This window comes from Leptinotarsa decemlineata, unplaced genomic scaffold (assembly GCF_025532065.1).
Source record: "Leptinotarsa decemlineata unplaced genomic scaffold, Ldec_3_MD MMD2_tig00003902_RagTag_RagTag, whole genome shotgun sequence".
NCBI lineage: Eukaryota > Metazoa > Arthropoda > Insecta > Coleoptera > Chrysomelidae > Leptinotarsa > Leptinotarsa decemlineata.
This window is the reverse complement of record NW_027412598.1, coordinates 1,979,240-1,996,923: the sequence shown is the minus strand read 5'-3', so window position 1 is coordinate 1,996,923 and position 17,684 is coordinate 1,979,240. Positions and strand designations below refer to the sequence as shown.

The 17,684-nt window shown below is 33.8% G+C and overlaps 1 protein-coding gene across 1 annotated transcript in view; it reads left to right on the top strand.

Moving 5' to 3' along the window:
• The window catches only part of LOC111513588 (sodium channel protein Nach), a 126,479-nt gene that overhangs the window by 48,443 nt on the left and 60,352 nt on the right, over positions 1 to 17,684 (top strand). Inside the window, exon 7 of the mRNA XM_074178497.1 lies at positions 13,946 to 14,108. Coding sequence (XP_074034598.1) covers positions 13,946 to 14,108 — 163 coding nt within the window. The remainder of the gene's footprint in view (positions 1 to 13,945; positions 14,109 to 17,684) is intronic.

Genomic DNA, 17,684 nt, shown 5'->3' with positions numbered 1-17,684 from the left:
AGAACACAAAAATTGATGTGATGTATTTGCATAGAAGAACTTGTAATTGAAATAAAAAAAAGGAAATAATAATAAGACAAAGTGAAGAAAAATGCTCCAACCATCGCATTGTTCAATGTGTACCAAACCAAAACAATGTACACGCTTAATTTCACTTCTTTTTTTTTATTTTATATTTATTTCCTAAAATTACAAACATAAACTTAAAACTATCCTGATTAAATATTCCTAACTAACCTAAAACTAATCTTACTACACTTACACTTAATCTATGGAAAAGTTTTTATGAAAGTCACTAACTTTTCATAAGTCTCTATCGAAGAGGTATCTGCTTCACACTTTTTCTCCAGAGATGCATACTTCCGATCTAGTTCGGCCATTTCTTTTTCTAATTCCCTCCGTCGGTTAACAATTTCAGCCATTTCGCGCTTCCTGTTAACCAACGCGGCCTCACTAGATCGAGAAACATGTTCTGCTTTCTTACATCTCTGTAGAAAACTGCCCAACATTTCACTAACCTCTCCGATAGGCTGTCGCACTTGTGGCACCAACACTTCAGGATTCGTCACCGGTGTTGCCAGCATCGGCGAAAGCGGCACCACCGACGGAGTGAATACGATGGGAGCCTCCTCCGATGGGGACAATACGACTGGTGGCTCCTCTGGAGAAGGCGCCCTGGGTTGTTCCACTACTGCTGCGGGTGCCTATTGTGGATTGTATTGCAGCTTGTAGGGCTAGAAGTATAACCTCCTTTGTTCCGTTAATTTCCCCCTCAAGATATGATACAGTTACACAATCACTCTTGTCAATTGGTTCGCTTGTATTTTTCAATATTTTTTTTGCATGTCATAATGACCATCTTTTGTTAATTTAAAACCAATCCCGGGAGGACCTCGAATGACATTACCACCCAATTTTCTTTTTCTACCAAACTTATCGATTGTTTTAGACATTTTGCACTCTACGATGATTCTTTTCAAACTGATATTTCTTCCATTTACATTATGCTATATACTTTACAGTAATTGGTTAGGAAAATAGAAATGAAGCAGATAATATTTTTATCATTTTTTATTCATCTAAGTAACTTGGTAAAAGTGATACATATACAATACATAATACAATAATCACAAATAATCACAAATAAGAATGTTTCGGTTTGAAGGAATAAGCAATAATACTTCGAATTATAATTCAATTATTCATCTCTACAGTCAACAAATTGATTAGTTGGTCTAAGGCGCTCTCTTGAGAAAAAGAATGAACGATTTCAGACACCCAACGAATGTTATCATTAGGATCATTTCGATAAAACTCTATATCGCTATGACCCCATGGAAGAGTTCGAGTGGTATTCGGATTGATGAATCTCTTGTCGTCATGATACGATAAAGCGACTTTATTTTTCAATTCAGTGTAAATATCATGCAATATGCTTCTGAATGAGTTCATCTTCCTGAATATCATACCTCCCTCTTCAATGATTTTTTCATAGTCTTCACATGTCAATTCATTCTTTATAACAGATTGTTTCACACCTTTGGCCTTCTTCAGTTCACCATCAACAGATTTCACGTAATACGCTTCATCTTTGAAATTACCCAGAACTGACTTTGTCACTGGAATATTGAATTGGTTTCCTATTTTATAATTAGATGTATCGAACTTATTTATATTATTTTTGATAAATTCATAGAAATTGTCTGTATTTACTTTGAGAATAAGGGAGTCGGTATCAGTGTAGAGTAAGGACGCATCTTCTCCAAACTGTTGTTTGATACATCCATAGAAAAAATCATACATAACTGTTTTAGATAATTCTAGAATGGAAAATCCTAAATATAGTGGTTTATCATAATGAACTTTTACTCTAGCCAATTGAATGGCAACAAAATTTTCTGTAAAAATAGAGCATTTCTTAAAATTTGGTCGCGATATGAGACAACTAGCACCTATAGTTCTTTTTATATTTTCCCAATGTGTAATGAGTCTAACATCAATTCTATTGTCTACGTTTTCCATTGTTTTTCCATAGACTGTATTATTCATTAGTTTGTAGAAATCTTTTTCAGATTTGTTATTAGACCTATTACGCATTTCAGTATTGAAATCTATATAAGGCTTCATCCAACATGATTGCTTAAACCTCAATACTCTATGTGTGTTCATCACTATCAAACCATGATTGACAGCTCGCTGTAAGTTTCTATAGTGAACAATATATTTTCTTTTGTCGTTTAAATTTGGAATTAATTTGGGAACTTTCGATTTTGCATATGGAGGTATCAAACGTTCAACTAAGAATGGTAAATCGGAATGTTTATCATGAAGTTCTTGGGGATAATGTATATCCACTTCCAATACATATCCGTAAGGACTATCAATATCCACATTCATTATATCAAGATTGAGAATTTCATGAGGTGCTAACCATGAAAATTCACCTGTTGCGACATGCTATGACCATATAGATTTGTTGCATCCAAATATGAAATGAATGAAGATGGTTCATTTGGATTATAATCCGGTAAAAATTTATTGTTTGCTTTATGTTTCCTTTCACTACATTGACTTATTCCACCACGAATACATTTTTGAAAGAAGTGAACCATATCAATATCAATTAGTAATTCCAATTCAATATTAGTATATTTCAACATGGCATCCCACGATAATCCGGGTGCAGTGAAGTATTGTGCCGGATCCAATTTATATTTATCAACAGATATATTTCTAAAAATTTCAAAAATGTCACATAATAGTAACACATCTGACTTTAAATATAAATCAGAGTATTCACCCAAATCCTGACATTCGAATAAATTCCAAACAAGTTGAGCTCTCCCATAATCATTATCTGATATATGTTCACAATTGAGTTTATCATAAAATTGATTTTTGGTTGGAAGTCTTGGATGATTCAGTTTTTCGATGTCATCAACAAAACTATAGGGAAATACACCTTTCTTTCTCATCAAATTGAAATTTTCAATTTGTGGGAAATGTTTGCGCATCTCGATACACTGATCAGATGTTAAATTCGCACCTAAATTCTCCAAAGAACTAGGCATGAATCTGAAACTATCAATGAATCTCATTTTCAAATAATTCTTCTTCACCCCACCATCTTTATCCGTATAGGAGTGTGTAAAGAGATGTTTTGTGAAAGATATATATTTCTCATTAGTTTGTGGGATGACATCCACTTTATCTTTGTTTTTATACAATTCCTTTATGAATAAATGACAATTATATCCACTGAGATGGTGAAAAATTATAGGAATGAAATTTGGCAATTTAAAATTCAAATTACAAGATGAATGAGCAGCAGGGGACCTTTTTTTTCCTGTGAGGTGACAATGATCCCTCACTTTGACTTCGCCATCATTAAATTGTTTGGAACAAATGCCACAATTTGTGGCAGAAGCAAACTGTTCCTCTTCCTCAGGATTTTGTACATCCATAGGAATAGGAAACCTGAGATGATTTTCATAAATATTTTTCAAATCATCATCGATTTTGCTAACGAATTTCTGGGCTGCATCCACACCCCTATACGGAACAAATTTTGATAAATCATCATTGTATGAACATTTAATCAAATAAGCAAATGAATAAGGCTCATGTTTGAATGTCTTGATCGAATACGAGTATTCAGGATTTGGTTTAGTGGTTTGAATCGGCTTCAGTACTGATTCAAAATCGGCATACACTACAAATGGTACCTTCATTTGTTTCTCAAAGTTTTCAAAAGTTAGTATATTTTCAGGTACCGTTTTCCCATATTTATTGACTTTGAAATTGGTTGATGGTGTTGTAGTACTCAAGTGATTTCAATCATTTATCTTATGACGTAATAGTAATTGTTCATTAGAAAAATATAATAAACAGCCATCACAAAAATATTTCTTATGTTCATGAGCCGATAATTGGCTTGAAACTAATCTTGAAAGATTTTTGATCCAACAATAATGATTATTACCGAAATCATCTGTGATAAGTAACAAATTGACATGTCTTCTAAGTCTTCTCTGAGAGTAACGTAATGGTCCAATTATTTCATACATTATTTTACCCTTCTCGAATTTACTTTCTAGAGATGCCTGACGTCACGGCCAAGTCCACCTCCCAATTTGATGTGATAACAGTTGCAGGTACGAGCAAGCAGTGGTCGTTGCGCTCTCGGAGAGGACAGACGTTTGCACAGTCCTCGCCCGCCTGCGTGTCACCATCAATAGCGAGGGTAGGGCGATGCGTTACGTCACATCATTCACTGCTTCGAGAGCGATACGAACAAGCAATTGTCGTTGCGCTCTCGGAGAGGACAGACGTTAGCACAGTCCTCGCCCGCCTGCGTGTCACCATTGATGGCGAATCTGGGGCGATGCGTTACGTCACATCCTTCACTACATCGAGGGAGGTGAGAGCAGACCGATGAATACGCATTACTCTGCCACACGTCGTAGAGTGAACATGTCGCTCTCTAGCCGTTGGACGGTTATTTCTGTGACGTCACTCCACTACTAACTTGGTGCCCTCACACCGATGGAGCATTCATTACTTGGAGGATCTTCGAAGTATGCAGACGTATGTTTGACAAACAAGCACATGATGAAACCCTGTACCGTGCATTCTCTTACACACACACACACATACACACACAAAATCTCATATGAAAAAAAATCTGAACGATCCATGCACCAGACACTTCAAGGTCACAACGCCTTGACTTCACTGCACAAAAAAAAGAAAATAACACGTCATATTGGTGGGGGGAGGATTAGAACCGGGAAAAAAATTCTGAACGATCCATACACCACACCCTTCAAGGTCACATCACCTTGACTTCACCAAACAACAACCAATAAAATAGCAATTAATACGTCATAGTGGTGGGGGGAGGCTTAGAACCGGCTCAAATCTCCTACTTACTTAAAATTGTGCGTCATCCGTACTTTTTGGAGAATATATTCTGGAATTTTCATTGACAAACTATTTTTGATATGTGAGAAATTTGATTTTTCTGAGTAATTCAGTTCCGAATATACCGACAAATTTTTTTCGCACCGGAGGAACGTATGGTACGCAAATCTGTTTGAGCACGTCGATAGGAATACTTTCGAAGAATATATTCTAAAATTTTCATCGACAAACTATTTTTGTTAGGTGAGAAATTTGACTTTTCTTAGTAATTCAGTTCCGAATATACGGAACTATTTTTTTTGCACCGAAAGAATGTATGGTGCAAATTCGTTTACGTACATCGATAGATATACTTGACTTTGACTTTTTTGAGTAAATCAGTTTCGAATATGCGGAACTTTTTTTTCGCACCGAAAGAACGTATGGTACGCAAATCTGTTTGAGCACGTCGATAGATATACTTTCGATGAATATATTCTGAAATTTTCATTAACAAACTATTTTTGATGAGTGAGAAATTTGACTTTTTTGAGTAATTGTTTCGAATATACGGACCTATTATTTGCACCGAAGGAACGTATGGTACACAAATTTGTTTGAACACGTCGATAGATATACTTTCGAAGAATATATTCTAGAATTTTAATCAACAAACTATTTTTTGATGAGTGAGTAATTTGACTTTTTTGAGTAATTCAGTTCCGAATATACGGAACTTTTTTTTTCGCACCGAAGGAACGTATGGTACGCAAATCTGTTTGAACACGTCGATAGATATACTTTAGAAGAAATATATTCTAAAATTTTCATCAACAAAGTATTTCTGATAAGTGGGAAATTTTATATTTTGTGGATGAGTCTTTCCTGGGCATTCGGTATTGTTCAACGCAGGATATTTCAAATGACATACTTTTTACAAGTCATGAACTTTTTACCGAGAAACCAATTTGCCAGTTTCCATACGCTACCTGTTTCGATACAAATGAATTTTTTCTGAATAATATTATACTCTTATTTTACATTTTTTTCGGTATTAATGCTTGTATAGGGACAGTTGGCTGATATAATGAGTTTATGTAGAATGCTGACTCATTAATTCGACATTTTTCAATAATATATCGTGTTTTTAAAATGATAACATCAAAATACAGGTAAAATTCTTATTATTTGCAATCTGGCAACACTGTTCACAAATCTCATTCTAAACCCTGTTCGATTGTCCCTCGTCATAAACTGTGGATGAAAAGTTGTGGGTAACTTCACACTAATTCATTTTCAAAGCGAAATGCTGGATTGGCTATAAGGACACCTGAAGCCACCAGTTTGTCTAGAGCCACGAGCTTCAATAAAACAAATGTAGACAGACTTTTCAGCAATCTAAAAATTGTTCTTAGAAGGTATAACTTTAGTCCTGTGGACATCTGGAATATGGATTAAACAGGGATTACTACAGTTCAGAGACCTGACCGAATTGTGGGTAGACGTGGTGTCAAACAAGTGGAAAGAGTTACTTCGACAGAACGCGGTACGCTTGTAACTTTGGCGTGTGCTGTTTCTGCTGCTGGATATACTGTGCCACCTTTCATCATATTTCCTCGTGTTCATTTCAAGCCCCAATTTTCTCAGAGATGCCCCGCCTGGAATCGATGGAAGTGCCAATCTATCAGGCTGGATGGAAGAAGTTCATTTTATACAATATATCCAGCATTTTATTCAATACTCCAAGACGTCTGAAGAAAACCCTCTCCTGATTTTGTTGTTTGTATGTAGGAGAAATACTTCTTCTCAACTCCATTTCCTGGTTGTATTTCTTTGGATTTGATGGATTTTTGAATCATTTTATTAATTTCATCAATTTCATATGATCCAGAAGGAATTTTTATAATGGTTGGGGGTGAGTTAGCTTCTTTAGAATAGCCGATAACATTATTTTTCACATACATATTGAATATGGCGTAGGAATAGAAACCGTATAATCCCAAACCATAATTACTACCGGTATCCAACTTGATGGGTAGGTAGGAGTTGGCGCTCAACTCGTTAGAGTACGTATCACGACAATGAAAACGTGACATGACTGATGAATTTTCACTGCTTCGCGTCTTTTTATAGCTGGCACCAGAAATTGTGAAGTAAACTTCGCTTTCTGGGTGGTCTATCCATCTTTTTATGTGTGACTACATTCACATCATTCACTTTACAATAACAGATTTTTTCTCGTAGATGGTCCATCATTCATATCGGAATTACTGCTGTTGCCGGTGGAATCATTGTAATGGTCTTGGCAGTACTGATACTTCAAGACATTAATATCACTCTGTAAATTTTGGGGTAACTTATCCCATACAGATGCAATTTGTTGTAATGTACACCCAATCAACACCTCTTCAGACATATGAGCGAGTTTTTTTTACTCATTTTCTGTAAAGTGCGAAGTCTGGAATATGTAATCAGTGAAAGACCCATCCTCTTGATGTTCTCTCTGTCCTGCTTTGGTGTTATTTTCATATCTTATTTTTGAGAAACTTCAAACACAAATGACCACACCATAATGTGTTGAATTGTTGCTTACGCTCACAGTTATATGTGATAGTATTGATAGGATTTGAACCCATATGAAAAATTATATCAATTTTTGGGAGGGAGTAAATATTTCACCGAAGTGCCATTTTTTCTGTATACTACCCAATGTGTCCCTTGACCATGTCGACTATCCAAATTTACTATGGCAGATTCATATGGGAGTGGTCCTGATTTTGGCAAACCGTCATTTATATATACCCCATGAAAATATGGAATCATCATTTTTCTCAGCATGATAGTTGAGGTCGATGTTGAAGAGAGCTCTTTCAGGAAGCTAATTTATGAGTTTTTTTAATTTTGAGATTTCAAATAGAGTCCTAATCCTTTACGGGAAAGCGTCAAGTAGATACCACTTCCTTGTTTACCTAAAGCAATTGCCTTCATGTGTTTATTATGCCGATTTGCCTCACTCAAATGGTCCCTAGTCGCTCTTGCTTCTTGAAGTGTTTTCGTTATGCCTTCACTAGCACCGGCTAAACTACCTAGCACTGATGAACCAGCAAATATTGGAATGAGTGGTAGTATTACACCAATTTTAGAAATCGGGTGTGCGGGTTTTCTTTTTCCCGCCTGCAGCCCTCGTATATTTGCGTGCTGTTTTTTGTGCAATTTCAGCTGCTGTTTTAGAATTTTTGACAAAAAATTCACTTCCTCCCGCTTTGTGTAGAAGATCACGCACTTTCTTAACGATTCCAGATCAATCAATTCTTCCAGAAAAAAAACTGGACGAATTGATTGATCGCCTTTGATTACTTTGGAGTTCATGATTGGCTGGACATACCGGACACGAAAATGAAATATTAGCCATAATTGAGGAATAACGTCAAGACCGAAATATTATGTTATGTGAAACTGGCTCAGTTACTCACAGACAATCTAACTATGCATACCACAATTTTTCAAGGACAAAACAAAAACACAAGCACTGCACGAAAATCCTTAAGGCGCTCTTAGAGCGGTGCCGGTGTGAAAGTAGTTATTTGAATCGCTGGAGATTGAATCCGTTTGGAAAACGTTCTTAGGAAGTGTATTCCACATAAACGCCATTCTCTAAATGAATGAGTTCTTGAACTGTGAAGTTCGAGTTGAACCTAAAATGATGAGCAGAAACAGTCCTTCGCGTATTTCTGATATGTACCGCTCTTGCTAGAATCAAATGTACCAGTCACTTGAACACTTCGAGTGAAATTATCTGTATAAGAGAAACAAATCTCCAACATTTCTTCGATGTTTCAGACTATCAAGGTTGCAAGTGATGTTCGCGTCTCCAATCAGGTTCTTTCCTGGATAGAATCCAGCAGTTCGAAGATGTGTTTAGGGGCAGAGCTCCTAAACACATCCAAAGAAGGTCAATACTCCAAAGAAGGTCTGATCTGAGCTTTATGAAACATCAAAAGTTGCTAGGGCGTAGAAGAGGTGGTATTAGTAGATCGAGTGTTGGATTCATTCGCACACTAAATGATAATTATGACATTCAGAATAAGCGGTTGCAGAATGTTGTTGAACCAGTAGGCGGTCGTGGTTGACAATGTTTCGTGGTGCATTTTATCAGCTCAGACTTCCATTGTTCAATATGATAGAAATTTATTTGAATTCCTTGAAAGAATCTATAAAAATTAAAAAGATTAGCTGAAAAATAACAATTATATCAAGCAAAAAACCTGAAATCACAATAAAATAAAATACAAGCAACAATCAAAACAAATAACTAATAACCAGTTATCATCCGAAGTCTGTTGCATGCTTCATATCGGAATTTGCATTGATTTATTCCAATTTTTTCTATTATCTAAAAGTGATAGACATGGGTGATTAGTTTAAAAAAATATATTGGATTAGGTTCAACACTGCCCCAAACTACGCAGTATTCCGTGTGCATCAACCAAATTATATTCACTCCGAGAAAACTAACCTAATCATCATCGATAATGACGATGTCAAGTTCCGGGAAATCAGATATCACAATGATTTCTGGTGGGTCAGCGAATTGATTTTGTTCAAGTTATGCATCCAAATACGGCTCCATAATGTCGGGGATGGTTGATTCCCGAAAGATAAGGAAAAACTCATTCATCACCCACCGCCAAGTCGACATTTGGATTATTTGTGACCATACTCATCAGCCTCGAATTGAAATTTACGTTTCTGAATAGCCATCAAAGTCGTCGCCCGGACAAGTCGTATTGATAATTTTCACTTGAATCTCTCTATAGGACGAACCCTCAGAAGAAACGAAATGAAGCTCACTTGTGCAATCAGCTTCCTGCACAACTGACGATACTTGATTCATGATGAGTGAACAAGTTTTTAATTCATTGGGAATGCAACCTTTTATACTATACATGTAAATGTTATTGCTATTGATAATTGAACATTCGAACTTTTTATTTAAAGGATACCATCAAATGTATCTACTCTGTCTACCTGTTTAAAAATCTGTTTAAAATCTGTTTTTCCAATAATCAGCTATTAATCCGTTAATCATCTACTGTTCCAAGACAAAAAGTATCTGCTATTGAATCTTCAACAAAAATAATAGTTTCTCCATGTGTTAATCCCAATCTGCAGTATCTGATAATACGTGTAAAATCTGGTAAATAGGCTTGCTTACTTTCCTTCAGCCAGTGTTCGAACAATAAGACAATTTGCGGAAAATCTTGTTGCCATAAAAATATGTAAAATTCGACGACTTTATGACGTAATGATGGAATGTTGAGAAATATCAGTGAAATTTGGTTGTTTTCATTGGTAGCTGTACCCATAAAAATGTATGCAGAAATATTCGTCTTGAGGTTGCCGCTGAAGTTATCTTGTTCATGGTAAGTAGCTTCATTTTCCCTCTCGTTCTCGTTCTCGATTTCAAGTGGTCAATTTTTCTCAGTAACCCTGTGATCAGATGAATATTACTGGAGTTTTTTCCCAACAACAAACAGTTATTTCAACACCTCGACACGTCTTTCGATCACCAAGTCATCTTTAAGATGATGATTTTAATATTTTCTAATCTTTCTCTTGAAGATGATCAATTGGTGATCGAAACACGTGTCGATGTGTTGAAATAAAGGTTTGGAGTTTGGAAAAAACTCCAGGAAGATTTTAATTTTTTTTTAATCTTTATCTTGGTAATCTAAACACGTGCCGAGATGTTAAAATAACGGTTTGATGTTGGGAAAAAACTTCGGTAAAATTCATTACTACACCAGAGGTTCCATACAATGCATCATAAGTACTGTGATCAGATATCTAGTCGCAACTAACTTCAAAGTATATCCATTATGTGAATAATTGCCTTATGGAATTATTGTATTCTATGAGATTGAAATTAGTATGGACTATCATAAATAATGAACTTGGGAAAAAAACTAAAAATAAAAATCCAGCATGTATAGCTTTGAAATATAACAATCAAGAAATTGAAAATCAACATACGGTTGCAGATTTGTTTGCTGGGCATTTCTCTTCAGCGGCTGCAACAGCAATTTCGGATCATTTTGGATGTAACTTAATTCTACCATGTACTTTTGCCAAGGATATTGTCGTTCAAAATGAATTCGATCTCTCAGAAATTTCACCGCTTGAAGTTTTGAAAACTTTAGATAATATGAGGAACAAAAATTCAGCTGGTATTGATGATATGTCTATTGTTACTGTAAAGCAAATTATTGATATAATTATTGAACCATTAGTTTTTTTGCTCAACCAGTCCTTTTATGGGGACTTTTTCCCAGATGAATGGAAGAGGGCTCTTGTCTTTCCACTGCACAAAAAAGGTCGGATAACAGAAATTGACAATTAAAGGCAGATTTCGTTGATTTCATCCTTTTCAAAACTCTTTGAGAAAATAATAGGTAATAGAATTTTGATGTATATTGAACAAAATGACATATTCTGCAATAATCAACATGGTTTTAGGAAGAGTAAATCAATTGAATTTGCATCTTATCAACTATTGAACTATATTTATGCACATGTGGATAATAATAACCTGGTTTTTTCACTTTTTTTAGATCTATCAAAAGCATTCGATACTGTTTCTTCCAAATTTCTATTGAAAAAATTACTAGTAATGGGCTTTCCCAATAATGTGTTGTGTTGGATAGAATCGTACATGGAAAACCGTAGTTTGGTGGTTAAATATAATGGAATTACTTCAGTTCCTTATGATGTGAAACTAGGTGTTCCACAAGGGTCTGTTCTGGGTCCATTATTATTCTTGACTTTTATCAATGACTTGCCTGAATTCATATCAGATTCTCACATAACTATGTACGCTGACGATAATACAATCACTGTTTCTGGAAAAAATGAGAATGAATTATCGATGAAAATTAATTCAGTTATTGACGAATTCAGTAGTTGGTGTCAACGTAACAAACTGATTTTAAATAAATCTAAGCCAGTACTGATGAAAACATTTGTTAGGAGGGATTCCTGTTGTAATTTAGTCACTTTGAATGACATAAAAATATCAAAAGAAGTTGATTTTCTTGGAACTATTTTAGATGAGAATCTCACCTGGAGAAGTCACATACAAAAAGTGTGCAGTAAACTCAATTCCGCTTATTATTCGATCAAACAGTTAAAACATTGTTTGGATAGGTTTGGTTTATTAAATGTTTACTTTGCGAATGCATACTCCCACATTAGTTTCAACATAATGGCTTGGGGATGTGCAAAGGAATTTTCTAGAGTTTTCATCTCTCAAAAACGACTGATAAGATTGATATTCAACCTGGGGTACCAAGAAAGTTGTAAACCCGTTTTCAAAAGAGAACGCTTGTTGACTGCACCCGCAATTTATATAATGAAATGTGTCATTTTTGTGCACTGGAACCTTGACTTGTATATAACGAACTTGAGTATTCATGGTCGAGATACTCGCCATGCTACTGCTCTGAGGGTCCCTTCACATAAGAGTGATCATTTCAAAAAATCTCCATTATATAATGCCATAAATTTTTATAACAGACTGCCACTTTCTATAAAGAGGTTGAATTGTTCAACTTTGTTCAGTAAGAAAGTTAAAAACTTATTACTGGACAAATGTTACTACAATCATAAGGAATATTTAGAGAATTCTTTCACAGAAGAATAATAAGATATATAATCGTTCTAAATTTTCACTTGCTGTTTTGCTTTAGTTTCAGTGTTCTGACTGGCGATTTTATCGTTTTTTTTTAAATATGTGTATACATGTTTGTAAATATATGTACATATGTAAATATATACATATGTATATTTATTTGACTACGGCAAGCAAAATTGCAACATTTTTTTTATCATTTTTTAATTAGCATTTTATATGTCTATATGTACCTATACCTTTGTATATGCAAATATCAATTTTTATTTAAGCTTTGATTCCATAATTTTATTCATAAGTGACGTACTGTTTTTTGTAAATAATCATTGACCTACCATATATACGCTATGTATCACAAATGGTGAATAAATATTATTATTATTATTACTATTACCCAATTCTAGTAAATTAAGTTATTTGGAGGTTAAGAGAGTATTCTTATAGATCATTCAATTCACATTGACGTCGTTTCTATAAGGTTAATTAATTGGAAAAGTTTTCGTTTTCTAGCACCCATACTTGACCATCTTGCTATTGATGGAATGTTTTGTGAGTAGGTAGATAAAATATTTATGACTCGTATTTTGTTATTATTTGAGTTAATTATAGCACTTTCACTCGCAGATTGCACAATATTTTAACTTGAAACTTCTAGAGAATGTGCATTGATCAAAATTTGCCCAAATGTCCAGTTAAGCAGATTATTTATATACGGACTATTAACTCTTCGATGTACGGAGTACAAGAGCTATCGCTGATGTGACCAAATGAATAACTAAATAGACTCCACAAATTTAATTATATATACTTGAGAAGGTAATGTACAAACAATATATTTTGATAGTTTTTTATTTTGTCAAGTTGAAATCGATCAATTATTCAAAAAATATTTTAAAATTGTATGTTATATCATTACCGTTTTCTGAATCAACAATAGCAGTAACGAATGCTGGTTACATATTTATGTCATTTGTTTCTTTTACCATTTTGTTGTTATAACAACAGAATCATTAATTTTTTTTACAAATACGTTTCTAATTGTTTATACCGGTTTTTTTATTTTTTCGAAAGTAATTAATATTCTAGAAACAACCAAAATAAAAAAAATGATTTTTCAATAATTACATGATAGCTGCAACTTTTAACTATCAGAGATACAATTATGGATATTCAGGTCGTTTTAATGGAGGATTATTCAGTTCAGTTCTCTTCTTTCCTTTTATTGAAGATCTCTTGCAAGAGGAATGAGGGCGAACATTTTTAGATCCTGCTTTGCTTCCCAGGGATGCATCACTAAATTCATATGATAGATTGGAAAAAAATAATGGATTCAGCTTTAATCATTATGTGTTTAAGGTCAAAGAAGTGAGTGTGAGACAAAGAAAATGTCGTTTTCCAGAAGAAAATGAAAACATGGATGTTCATCGGTACTACAGCTACAGTGCCTGTTGCGTACAATGTAGAAAAGAGGCGCAATTACAAAAGTGCGGTTGTACACATCATCTCATGCCAAATACCAGTGAGTAAAAATGTAGCGATAGTTATATGTATAGTTTCGAAAAGATGCAAACGTTCACCTCTAAAGTTACTAAATGTAGTTCCGTCATTGTCACATTTATAATTTGGCATATATTTTGCCATTAACTTCTGACATATCGCTCTAGGTAAGATCAAATGGGCTGAGTCAATCAATCATTTTACGTATATAAAAAAAATGAGACAAGTCTCCAACCTTCTTTTAATTTTCCAGGCTCCAATTGAGTGTATAAATAGCTCTTTTTTTGATAGAATCTAGCAGCCTCAAGTTGATGTTTCTAAATTTGACTTTCAATTTGTTATACACAATGAAATTTTGTTATTGTACAAGTCATTGTAGTAATCCAAGATGGTAGATAGTGTAAGTGGTAGTAAAGAGCTCTTAGATAAAAAAGGAGATAAAATGTTCGAATGCTGTGAAACAAAACAAGTGTCAACAATGGTGTGTGTTAAATGCGGGAAAGCATACCATAGAAGTTGTCTAGAGAGAAAAAAAGTTCAAATAATAGATGAAACACGAATCTTATGGTATGAAGCAGAAATGTCAGAAAAATCAAAGGTAAAAGGCTATATAGTAGTAGATGAAAAGCTTAATGATACCCATGAGAGTAACAAAGATAAGTACATAGAATGGTTGAAAAAAGAAAATGAGTTTCTCATGAAAATATTATCCGAAAAGGATGAAAAATATAAAATTTTTCTTGAAAATAAATTGATGTTGGAGGAAAAAGTCAATAACCTCACGGAGCGGAACAAAAAACCTATAACAAATACGATTATAAATTCCCAAGAAGCCAAAAAAACTATTAAAATAAAAAATGGTTGTCTACCGAAGAATAAAAACTCGAAAAATGCTAGCCAACAAAAACCTTTTGTTGGCTAGCATAATACCGAGGGGTCATTCAAAGAAAATATAATAAACAACGAGTCATCTGAATCAGAAAAATCAGAACTGGAAAATGAAGAGGGATTTACAGAAGTGAAGTCAAAAAGACGGAGGAAATTTGAAAAAACAGCAACCAGACAATTAGGACAGGCTGAAGCTGGAAACAACTACGGCTTTGTGGGAGTACAACAAAGAACATGGATGTAAATATACAGGGTGTTACCAGTAGTAGAAGATAAACACATTACAAGTTATTTAAAAATCAGACTGGGAAAAGTTGAAAACTTCATTGTGAAAGAACTGCAATCGAATATTCCAAATAAAAAATGTTTTATGGTAGGAACTGATTTCGTATGTAGAGGGGAATTGTACAGACCTCCTCTATAGCTCAAAGGAGTTGGTTTTCGCAGGTTTGATTTTAGAAGATACAATGAATATTAACAAAAAGAATATCCTGAATACTTTTTTCTTTAAAGTAAATGAGCAGGCATTGACAAATTATAATAGTAATTTCTCTAGGATAAGTCTAATACATCAAAATATGAAATCATTGGGAAACAGTGTTGAAAAAATTGAATGTTTTCTAAGAGATAATCCGAATTGAGGTTTTATATGCGCTACAAAGCACTGGAAATCACAATTTGAACTTGAAAGCATAGGAATAAAAAAAATTAAGTTAGCTTAATTATTTGGCAGAGAGGAAAGTAAACATGGGGGGGTCAGCCATTTATTGTAAAAAAGGAATAGAGTGCAAATCACTAAAAAAAATAGTAAATATGTCAACAAAGGGTGAATTCGAGTGCTCAGCAGTCGAAGTTGCCCTACCTGAAATTAACCTAAATATTTGTTTCTTTGTATAGACCACCTGGTGGTTCATTAAATGTATTTTTCGACAAATTTGAACGATTGCTGCATGAACTTAATGATAGTAATAAGGTTCTATTTATGGCTGGAGGCTTTAATATAGAATTGAAAGAGGAAAATAAGATAAAATCAGATTTGCTAACGCTGGCTCAGTGTTTTGATATTCAAAAAACAATCAGTGACTACACACGTATAACTCCAACCACAAAAAGTTGTATAGACAACATACTTGCAAAGTATACAGGAACTTATGAGGCAACAGTTATAGACTTTCACATTTCTGATCACGAAGCTCAAATATCAACGTGGGAAATGGCAAATAAAAAGATACATTATCATACTTACAAAAGAGTTTTCTCTAAAGATAAGATAATCAAATTTAGTAACAAACTCAATACATTAACTTGGGATGAAGTATATTACTTAGATAGATCAGAGGTTGATCAACAATGGAATATTTTTATGAAAAATTTCATGATATTATTTAATGAAAGATTTCCGATTAGGTCTGTTACTACTAGGAATGAAAATATTAAATATATCAACATTAATGAAATCGCTGAATGGAAACGCACTTTGGATGCCATGTTGATTTTATATGTAAATAATAAAGTAGGTAGGTCTAAAGTGAGTGGTTCTATTCGACCCTCCACCACAATCCATGAGGGTTTATTGTGGCTCACACCTATTCACACTCGGCCAAATAACCCCAGCTTCTTAACGAAGCCGATTAATTTGTATGTATGTATTTTCTAATCAAACTAATCAATAACAAATAGAACGACCTCAAAATTCGGATATTGAAAACATTACCATAAAATATTCAGAAGACGCCAAATTTCTAGGACTTCATATTGATGAATTCTTGAAATGGAACAAACAGATTGATTATACAGCTTACAAATTGAGTAAAATTTTGTATGGACTAAGGGTGGTTCACAAATATTTCAACAAAGAATCGGTAAAAATTTTATATTTTTCCAATTTTGAGTCTGTAGCTATATATGGAATCATATTTTGGGAAAGCAATAGTAATATAAATAAAATATTTGTAACGTATTCCAAAAACACTTTATTGTGAGATTTTCACTAAATTGTTTTACAAAAACGCAACACGTGTTTCGCCATACAATGGCTTCATCTGGCGTGTCTTTCAAAAATATTTGTAATTCAGAAATGAGCAATTAGAATGATGAGTAATTTGAAGTATAATCAATCGTGTAGATATGTCCTCAAGAATAATGGGATAATGACGATATATGCTCTTTATATTTATGAGTGTTTAATGCATCTGTTCTTTAACAATGATAATCAACATTCCTATGGAAAAAAAGAAATAATTTCGTGCTCCCTGTACATAGGTTAACCATAACAGAAAAAACTCCTCATTAAACAATGTATAATAAATTGCCTAATCGAATCAAAGATTTGATGAGCATAAAGAAATCTAAGAAAGAAATAAAAAAATATCTAATAGATTTATAATCATATAGTGTTAGTGACTATTTAGATCAAACTGAATTAAAGAAATGTATATATTCATGAGTATATGTAGTTTTTTTCTTTTTTTTTGTTGACATTATTTCATTCTATGTTGTCTGTGCACAAGCTGTAATAGCCGGCATATTTTTGAAATAAAGATTACTATTATTATTATTGATTTTTGGCGAAAAATGGCTTTCACGAATGATGAAAAAAGAAGTATGATACAAATTTATTGCAAATACGATAGAAACAGTCATCGGAAAGGTATTTAAACTTATATTCCGAAAAACGACAACCACATCGAACTATGTTCAAGTTATTGGA